This window comes from Branchiostoma floridae, unplaced genomic scaffold (assembly GCF_000003815.2).
Source record: "Branchiostoma floridae strain S238N-H82 unplaced genomic scaffold, Bfl_VNyyK Sc7u5tJ_150, whole genome shotgun sequence".
Taxonomy (NCBI): domain Eukaryota; kingdom Metazoa; phylum Chordata; class Leptocardii; order Amphioxiformes; family Branchiostomatidae; genus Branchiostoma; species Branchiostoma floridae.
In genome coordinates, this window is record NW_023365733.1 from 56,493 (window position 1) to 66,942 (window position 10,450).

The 10,450-nt window shown below is 44.3% G+C and overlaps 2 protein-coding genes across 2 annotated transcripts; both read left to right on the plus strand.

Annotated features, from left to right (window-relative positions):
• Positions 1-308: 308 nt before the first annotated feature.
• LOC118407935 lies at positions 309-2,048 on the plus strand. The gene is made up of 3 exons (XM_035808511.1): positions 309-489; positions 1,165-1,287; positions 1,912-2,048. The coding sequence occupies exons 1-3, from the start codon at positions 342-344 to the stop codon at positions 2,046-2,048; spliced, it is 408 nt and encodes a 135-aa protein (XP_035664404.1). The 5' UTR covers positions 309-341.
• An 883-nt stretch (positions 2,049-2,931) lies between these two features.
• On the plus strand, positions 2,932-4,014 carry LOC118407936. Its single transcript, XM_035808512.1, has one exon. The coding sequence runs from the start codon at positions 2,932-2,934 to the stop codon at positions 4,012-4,014; it is 1,083 nt and encodes a 360-aa protein (XP_035664405.1).
• The last annotated feature ends 6,436 nt before the right edge of the window (positions 4,015-10,450 follow it).

The following is a 10,450-nucleotide window of genomic DNA, read 5'->3' on the forward strand; positions in this document are numbered from 1 at the left end:
TCAAGGATAGGGATGGGTCAGTTTCTATGTCTCTAGGTAGAGTGTTCCATTCTAAGATCGTGCGAGGAAAAGAGGACATTTCTCTATATCTGTTTTGCAGCAAAGGTTGACGTAACTTTGGTGTGGATGTCTTGTTTGTCCCCTTTGTATATTTGTTGTTAGGTACGTTTAGCAAAGTAACGGTGACGATTCCATGATACAGCTTGAAGAAGGTCGTGAGTCTGGCTTTCTTTCCAGCTCGTCGGTAGCGTCTCTAGCCCCGAGTCTTATCATATTCTAAACCTGACCATTGTATTTCAGCTGTGAAATGTCCGGAACTGTCAAGCCCCTCGCACGGCAACATGACGTGCAACAGCGGCCAGGAATTCCGCTACCCGGAGGCCTGCAACTTCGTCTGTAACCGAGGCTATAAACTGACGCACACAACCAGCCGTGTACGACATTGTCAGACTGATGCGACCTGGTCTGGTAACGACGCCGAATGTATTGGTATGTAGGGCGTCATATACTCCCAGCCGTAATTAGTGTTAGAGTTAAAGTTTGAGAAATGCAAGATTCCAAGAAAATGCAGGATATTTCCTTTGGCCTTTAATTGGCCTTTTTTTCTACTCGCACACAATGATATACCCTTAGGCTCGTCACTAAAGCGTCACCAAAATGAAATAAGATAAAGAAGATAAGATCGCCCGTGAGGCGTCTAAAAAAAGAAAATTTTCAAACACGTTACGTTGACTGAAGAGATGGATCAAGAGTGCCTACCACCACCACCCCACCCCCAAGTATGTAAACGAATTGACTTGTTCATAAAGATTTACGCTATCTGTTATGTTTACAGATCGCCAGGTATGTCTTATATTTTGTGGGGGCACAAAAAACATAAACTGAGTTTAGATTTGTTTTTTTCCGGTTGCAAGCACATAATTGGGCTGATGAGACAAGTTGTAAAGCAACTAACGTATCTGATGTTCGAATGGATAGTAGATTCCGTCTTTCTGATACCTTTGATTCACTTCTGATGTCATGACAACATTCTACACCGCTATGTTTTAAGTACCTTCACCAAGTCTATTTCTAAGATAAGACCAACTATAAGAAAATAAGTCATTTAAGATCACATGGCAGTAAGAAGAAAAGGTAAACATTTCAAATTGCCCCCCTCCCCAGCGTATGCCAGCTGTGCAGCCCTGAAGGATGTTGGGTACACCACCTCTGGTAGTTACGTCATCGACCCAGACGGACCAGACTTCGGGGCGGAGCCCTTCTCTGTATATTGTGACTTTCCTAGAGGTAGGTAGATTAACCCTATCCAGACTGGGCTTTTTGGGCCTTCCCTGGACTGGGGGGGGGGGGGGTCATTCGACCCCTAAAAACTCACTAAGTTTGGTTGTTCTAGCACAAGCCGTTTGGGAGCTATAGGAGGTCAAAGTTGGCGCAGGCACATTTAGCCCCCCCCCCCCCCTCCAATCTGGATAGGGTTAAACAATGGCAACAGGTAAACTTTTCAACAAGCCGAATTCCTCAAAGATATACTCCCTTAAGAGGTCAAGGGATAATTTTACCAATAAGGTCTACGTCGCATTCCCTACCCGGGGCCCCGCCATTACTTGCCTGTAACACAGATTTGTGACTTCTCTGCTATTCAATTAAGTCTAATTCGAGAAGATAGGCTTAAATGCATATTTCAGAAATGCTTACAAATGGTTGCCATATGCTTGAAAATGAATGCTCTGATGTTTTTAAAAGAGATGGATCTAGAGTTTTTGTCGAATAGCAACGGAAGAGATTAGCAAGTACATTTAGAGTGTCTTTGTTTTCAAGCAAGAAGGTTTCATTGATAATGACGTGTTATCATCTTGATAAGACCGTCTTTCTTCAGGCAACGTTGACTAATGAAATCGCACATCTGGTCAGGTACCACGGTGATCAGCCATGACAGTGAGAGCCGCACCAGTGTAAGTCCTCGATGCAATCCAGCGGGGTGCTACAAAAGGAATAGAGTACTTTGGCCTGCCACAGGAGCGGACGGTTCTTGCGACGGACCAGTGTGACCTGGACGCGTTTCCCAGTCGTCTCATGCCCCGCATGCCGGCTGGTTAGGTCAAGTTTAATTGTGGATAGTTTCCGAGACTGTGGAGACCACCTCGGTGTGTGAACTTTGTTTGTATGTCTGGACTTGTCTGAGATACGGACGTTTTTCAACCGCCGAACCCCTCCATCAGTCTCCCCTCGGTCACGCGGGGCCCCCACCCCGCCTGGCTCACGCGTGGTAGGACCGGGCTGCGGTTTACCTCCGGATCGATCCACCAGACCTTCGAGGACGCTTCTCTCGCTCAAAGTATTAGTCTCACAGGTCAGTGTCGCATTCTACACGTATTCTGCTTGGTTAATTTCAAGTCTTGATTCCACTGAAACCTGTAAAGTGTGTCGCCACCACCCCTTAAACTAAGGGTGGCATCTCCCAGCTGTCAAGGCAGGATCCCCTCCCCTTGTTAGTAGGGTGAGGCACGCGGACTCGGCTGTCAAGACCCCTCGTTAGCGGGGCGAAGCACGCGGACGCACGGTCAGGCTAGCCCCATCTGGGAGCGGTTTCTATAGTAACCGCCAAGTGTCTGGTTTTTCCCGCCAAACACTAAGTCTGAAGATGCCTACCGTGTCTAAATTCACCAGGCAGCGCAGCGTTAAGGTTACATTTCTCCAGGTCGAAGATGCCCAGTTTAGTGATGCCATTGAACTGTTGAAAAACATGGGGTAAACCCACTGACCGACATCGTGGGAATACAACGGAGAACAAGGGGAGTATGTGAGATCACCTTCAAGTCCCAATCATCCCTCGCCAAAGTGAGCCCTCGACTTACCTCTGACAGTGCAGTTGATGTCGAGTTGTACGGCTCCGGGTTGACAGTGATAACAGCCTTTGGCATACCTGTTGAAATGGATGATAACTTTATCCGCCATCGGCTCAGAGAGTTTGGTACTGTAGAGGACAGCCGTTTCCTTACCTATGCGAACCAAGGTTTCCCTGAAATCCTGACCGGTACTAGGCAGTATCGTATGAAGATCACAAAGCACATCCCGAATTCTATCCGTATCGGCAGTGAACTTGTGACCTTTAGGTACAACGGACAGCCGAGGATCTGTCACCGCTGTGGTAGTGACGAGCATTTTGTCGCCGCTTGTACAGCCGTTAAGTGCACCCGCTGTTTTGAGATTGGTCACTTAGCCACCGATTGTGACCAAGACATCAAATGTAACATCTGTGGAGGGGAAGGTCACTCTGCAAGGTCGTGCCAACTAAGCTTTGCAAACAGGCTGAACGTCACCACTAGCTGGACCAAGATCACCCCTACACAGCAGAACGACAAGAGTGTAAAGAAACCAGTTACACCTGGTGAAAACGAGTATACCAGTCAGAGTTCAGTACAGGACAACACACCGACAGTCCCTAAGGTGGTGGTGAGTACGGCTGAGCCCCAAAACGGAGTGGTGAGTACGCCTGAGCCCCCAAACGGAGTGGTGAGTACGCCTGAGTCCCCAAACGGGGTGGTGAGTACGCCTGAGTCCCAAGACGGGGGTAAAGAGCCGCCAGACGGTGAGACTGACATGGAGGATGCAGAGGACTTGGTCACCAGCCAAACTAACGGCCTCCTTCTCAAATTAGACGACTCAGGGGATATCAGCGCCGAATACGAAACAGACGAAGAGAGTGTCAACAAACGACCTCTCCCTTCAAGCCAGAGCGACTCCGATGACTCGGACACCTCTGCAAGACGAACCGGAAAGGCAACTGGTAAAAAGATAAAGAAAGACGCAGATGCAAGTCCTAGCGAGTCTGATGACTCGGACACCTCTGCAAGACGAAACGGCAGGGCAGTTGAAAAAAAGTCTAAAAAAGATGCAGACGAGAAGGGGACAATTAAAACGCTCCCTTCTCCTGGTAAAGCCTTAGTGTCTTACAAGACCAAAGTTGTCCCTTCATCTTCCTTACGGAAGAAAGGTAGGAAGGGTCCTAAGTAACTGACATTATGTTCGACAATCCTTTGACAACGATTTGGTTATTTCTCCTCGTCGCTTTGTCATTGCGAACAGGTACAGACATTGTAACAACCGGATCCACCTATTTTAACCCACCTATGGATCCCACACAACAAAATATCAGACACCCTGATACTGCTTCAGACATCACGGAACTGTTGCTGAACCCAAACTCGAAAAACTTACTGACCATGGTACATCTCAATGCTCGAAGTTTACTACCCAAAATTGAAGAACTCAGATCTTTGGTATCCACGATGAAGTTCAGTGTTCTATGCGTAACTGAGACTTGGCTAAGTAGTGAAATTGTTGACCGTGATATCGAACTGGAAGGGTACCAGGTGTACCGCAAAGACAGGAACAGACATGGAGGTGGCGTCATGATGTATGTCAGTGATTCTCTGTACACGACAAGACGTGGTGATCTTGAGAATGACGAGATAGAATCTATCTGGTGTGATGTGACCAAAGCCAATACCAATCTCTTAATCAATTGTTCATATCGCCCGCCATCAGCAGATGACACATTCTTTGACCTATTCGAAACTCAGATTCAGAAAGCAACGGACCAAGCACATGCTGTTAAAGTGATCCTCGGAGATTTCAATGCAAAGAACAGCAACTGGCTTAACAGCAACACAACTGACAACCCGGGACGTCAACTTGACAACATTTTCATGAACCATGGTCTAGAACAGGTGCTTCACGAACCGACCCGTGGGAGGAACTTGTTGGACCTGATTGTGACCTCCCATCCAGTAATGTGTCACCAAACGGGCACCTTAGCTCCCCTTGGTGACTCTGATCATCTTGCAACAGCAACTGCGCTCAACCTAAAGGCAAACCACCACAGCGGAAAACGCCTCGTCTGGTTGTATAGCAAGGCGAACATTGAAACCCTTCACCAACACATTGCAGCCGCCCCCTGGGATATCAACCACGTTTTTGACTCCATGGACGACATCTGGGATTCATGGTACAACATGTTCATTGCCATATGCAAACAACACATCCCTCACAAGTTTGTCTCTACCACTAGGACAGCAAAGCCCTGGATACATTCTAACAAAGAGATCAAAACAGCTATCCGTAGAAAACACCGCCTAAACTCCAGAGCGAAACGGATAAATACTGAGGTAACGTGGGCCACCTACAGAAGACAAAGAAATCTAGTGACTGCACTCACAAGAAGGGCCGAGTCAGCTTACATTGAGGAACTCGTGAATGATGTGGAGACTGGCAACACCAGGCGATTCTTCACATATGCTAAATCTGCTCTGGGAAATACCTCAACGGGTATCCCAGCTCTTAAAGTCGGTTCAGCCATACTGGAGACTCCGGAAGAAAAGGCTAATGCCCTGAACAATTTCTTCATAAACCAGACTGATCTTCCCGCTAGGAATGACCCAGCTCCAACATTCCACCCGACAACTGTCCCGGGAACAGTCTTGGATTCTGTTCAGCTGTCAGTTGAGGAAGTACGACAACAACTAAGTTCTCTGAAAGTCGGAAAGTCATGTGGACCCGACGAAATATCCCCCAGGCTCTTACGTCTAGTAGCAGATCCGATCTCAGCTCCTCTAACCTGCCTGTATAACAAATCTCTCCAACTCGGGCAGGTACCTTCGGAATGGAAAAAAGCTAACGTAACCCCCATTCACAAAGCCGGTAGCCGCCACCTCTCAAACAACTACAGGCCTATATCACTACTGAGCGCAGTGTCAAAGGTTATGGAAACCCTGGTGAACAAGCGACTAATTGCCCATATAAATCCGATACTGACTGACCACCAAAGCGGATTTAGACCACTTGACAACACCGCACTGCAGCTGTGCCGACTAATGGAGGAATGGACCGACGCCATGGATAGAGGACAAATTGTAGGCTGCGTATTTCTTGACCTCCGAAAGGCCTTTGACAAGGTCTGGCACGCAGGACTTCTTGCTAAATTAAAAGCATACGGGATTAATGGCCCCATGCTCAACTGGTTCACCAGCTATCTCTCCGATAGACGACAACGTGTCGTCATTCAGGGAGTAGGCTCCGAATGGAAGTCCCCATTAGCCGGAGTGCCGCAAGGATCCGTCCTCGGACCGACACTTTTTATACTTTACATCAACGATCTGGCCACTAGCCTTACACAGTGTCAAACGAACCTATTTGCCGACGATACATCACTGTCTTCTTGCCACCGCTCTATCGACAGCGTAGTCGCATCACTAAACAGTGAGTTGAGCTCTGTGTCTACCTGGCTTTCAAAATGGAAACTAGAGGCTAATATAGACAAGTGCAAAGTCATGTTTATTACGTCTCGCGCCCTTCCTCGATCGATTCCTCCTGTGATCCTAGGAGGAACTGTTTTACAGGTTGTCACCAGTCATAAACACCTAGGCGTCACTGTCACAAATACCCTGTCCTGGTCAACACACGTAGAGATCATCTCAACAAAGGCTAGGCGATCATCCGGACTACTATGTGCTCTACGGAAGAAGATTCCGAAGAATCTACTTCTCAGGCTATACACTATGATCACAAGACCAAGTCTAGAGTATGCTGACATTGTCTGGGCCGGCCTTACCAAACGTGACCAAAAGATCCTGGAATCTGTCCAGTACCAAACCACCAGGATTATCAGTGGCCACTTCGGACTACCGTACCCTTCATACGAACGTCTCTACTCCGAACTATCCCTACCGTCACTACAGTACCGACGCAAGTTCCACACGGCAGTAACCATGTACAAATTGTTGAATGGACGTTGCCCCCCACACCTGCAAAGTCTGCTTCCTCATGCACGAGCGTCTGCTATCGACTCCCGCTACCCCCTAAGAAACAGTGAACATTTGACTACTCCTGCATACAAGACTACACGATCTCAGAGAACATTTGTGAGCAGAGCAACTTCCCTCTGGAACTCTCTCCCCAGTAGTACCCGTACAGCTAGCACCATCAGCTCCTTCAAAAATAGACTGCGCACGTCGCCTGATAACAAATACTCTGTAAACGCTTGATAAAGCATATCATAGTTTCCTAATAGTCATTGTATTACTGATAGTAGCTATTGATGGCAACAACTACTGTTCCTACTGAACGATCTGCACTGTAGAACGTATACATTATAGCGTTCAAACGTGTTAATCGCTGACTAACTAGCCTTATATAGATAACCGAGTAATACCATTTGTATCATAGACTGACATTCTAGATCGTACGACTGCTAGTCAAGCTGTAAACACGGATCACCTCTGTAGTCAAAGTTACATGTATCGTTAATACTGTTGTATATTGTATACTATTGTATAACGTATATTGTAATGTTACCAGGGCTAGCCCTTGATAATAGCCTCAGGCTAGTTGGGCAGCCCTGGCTGTATTTCTCATGATTATACAGCCGAATAAATCAAATCAAATCAAATCAAACTATCAGGCCACACTGGAGCAGCTCAGCGCCCTGGCCGCCGTGTCTATCTCCTGCAAACAGCACTTCACGGTGTTTTTTTTGTGTGTGCGGTACTTTGTAGTATCAGTTGTCGACGTTCTGTTTATCGTCCTAGGAGCAATGCTGGCTGGTACACGTTGCACTGTAGCTAGGTGTCGCTACTGAAGTGTGAAGAATACAGGCCCAAACGTGACTTAGTTTGAGTGGTTTAAGTTGATGGCACAAAGATGTCTTTTCCCTTTGTGATCTGGTTGGCTAAATATAGCTATAAAAGAGTCAGAACCGTACGTTTTCATGTATATAAGAAACTCATCAAGTCTTTTTACACAAAGTCAATTCTATATTTAAATTGATGTTTTTGTAACTGGCAACTTCCTCGTGGCAACTCTTGTACTGCAATGGTAAATGCCGTTGCTTACAGATACTAACAGTAACAGCATGTAAGGTATTATATTATACAGTAGTTTACCGAAATGTCGGAGGAAATAGAGTAATGATTGTGTAAAAAGAGCATCTTTATTCATCAACGTGTCAATCTGATGAAACTATTCATCTAATACGTTTCCATTGTTAAATTGTTAACATTTCACGACTGCATGCAGTTATACGAATTTTACGCAAGATTCAATATTCTTGAAAACCACCAGGCTTAACCATCCAAAATGGCGGATAATACTTTCGCCGAAGTTACACGAGTGTTAACTTTCTGTGGTATCTTAACAATGTCCCGCTTTCATATTATTTTCTTCGCAGTACGAGTGCCGCCATTCTAGTCTAGATCTTACCGTCGCTTGGTGGACCTCCCGTGACGGACAGAGGCAGGTAGACTGGTCAGGCTCAACTAGCGACAGACACACGTGCAAGTGCGGGGAATTGGGTGAGGCGGACAAATAATGTTATTTTGGCCAACAAAAAAAATATGCAACCTGAAAACCTTCCGATATTTTCATTTGTTTCACATGAAAGATGTTTTCCAGAACAGTCAACTTTTAATCCATAAAAGTTCACCCTAGATTCGTGGCGTTTAAGTGTCCTTCCTTTTTTCTTTCCTGATCTAAGGTACTTGCGCAAACGGGCATGCTTCCTGTAACTGTGACAACAACGACTTAACTTGGCGACAAGACTCCGGCTGGATCACAGACAAGAACACCCTGCCCGTCATGCAACTCAACTTCGGCGACACCGGTGGTAACGGGGAATATGCGTTTCACACTCTGGGGAAGTTCATGTGCGAAGGGATGAATCACTAATCACCATACTTCACTTATTGGTAGATATATCTGTATCTTTTTTTTAGTTTCTGTACTCACCGCGTCTCCATAAACCTAAAACCACTGTCGTTTCCAGTATATGACTATATAGTGCTATCACCATCTTAAAACCTCTGGACCGCGAACTTTCCATTTTTGTATCGCTGTGAACGTTACAGAAGAGGAAAAGTCTGACCAGTACACCGATTCATATGTCGCTGATGAAAGACAAAAGATGTTGTATGAAACTTAACAGACCTTATCCTTTTGGTTCATTTAGTTGCATAATATATATGTCCAGTATACATATAGGTCAGTGGTAGAACTCACATTATGCATGTGTGAAACCTCAATCATGGCAATACTTTATGTTGCTCTGTAAGATCTCACCCAGAATACGCGCAGTGACAACCAGCTTCAGTCGTGTAGGTCGGAAACGGATTAAAAGAAGGGCTTTACATTTTGCGGTGTTGAGAGTCATATAATTGCGTTCAATCAACTGAGCTACATCGTCGACATCATCTTGATAGACAGATAAGTGTAATGGCACTAACTGTCTTAACATTGCTACATTTAATTTATTACAGACAGTTGGAAGTTCTAATAGTTTCCCGGAATCTCGTTAGACCATCGTTTCGTAACAGACATCTAGTTCATGCAACTAATGTTGAATTGTTCGTTAACGATGTATTAAGATCACGCCGTTTACAAATGAAAGTTATGTATCCCTTTTTATGACACATATTGCGCATTGACACCAACAGCATACATGTAGTGTAAACTTTCTGTGATAATAATTTTGGAGCATAATTCGGTACAATGTAATGTACTGTTACAGACAAAAATTTGTCATTAAATAGAATTATTTACAAATTTCATATTGTCTTGGTGCTTAAAATGTAAGCACCAAGACAATTTACAAATATGAACAGTTTCCTTTGTGACACTACTACAGTATTACAATGTCACTTTGAAGGAGAAAAGGGACAGCTTTCAAATTGAAATGTGATTGCTCTTTAGTATTTCCAGCAGATGCATGTGCAGTTGGAGTTATTCCTCACTTAAAGTATCATCATATTTGACAACTTGTACTTGCACATGTGTTTTGAAAATAAAACTACCAAGAAACGTTGTTTTTGCGGTGCAAAGTAAGCTACTGTTTTATTTTTTTGGAAAATGCTTGACGCTGAGGCTATTTTAATGTCAATCATATATATATATATATATATATATATATATATATATATATATATATATATTTAAAACTATAGCATTTTTTGTTTCTTTTCCTTATTGTAGTTGTCCTACAAAATCATGTAGCTATTGATTGTTTTTGTCATGTTATATGTTTTGCTTCATCTCAAGTTTATATATTCAATCGACAAAAGTCTGTACACTCTATTCGTAATGTAAAGTTATGTACATCAGTAGTTAATAAAACATATAGCGTTATTCAGATCTAGAACAGCATTAGTGTTACAAGTCTTTTCAAGAGCCCAAGCGTTATCTGGCCATTAAATTGGAACTGTTCTTTGACTTTCTTAAAAATTAATATCCCAGCATATTTGACTATATTTCTGTTAAGACTACAGGTGAAGTTTTCAATAGTAGAGAAAAGCCTTATACAACATGACTAAAGAAGACATTAACACGTTTTCGAATTGAGCACTGTTGGGTTATTCACCGCAGTAGAATCCAAACACATTACAAGAAATGCCAATGTAACTAC

What these genes read in the sequence shown, in the direction of transcription:
- LOC118407936 (XM_035808512.1), top strand. Translation starts at nt 2,932, where the DNA reads ATGGATGATAACTTTATCCGCCATCGGCTCAGAGAGTTTGGTACTGTA.
- LOC118407935 (XM_035808511.1), top strand. Translation starts at nt 342, where the DNA reads ATGACGTGCAACAGCGGCCAGGAATTCCGCTACCCGGAGGCCTGCAAC. An exon ending in TAACGACGCCGAATGTATTG is followed by an intron (nt 490 to 1,164) that starts GTATGTAGGGCG and finishes CCCCCTCCCCAG; the next exon opens with CGTATGCCAGCTGTGCAGCC. An exon ending in ATATTGTGACTTTCCTAGAG is followed by an intron (nt 1,288 to 1,911) that starts GTAGGTAGATTA and finishes ACATCTGGTCAG; the next exon opens with GTACCACGGTGATCAGCCAT.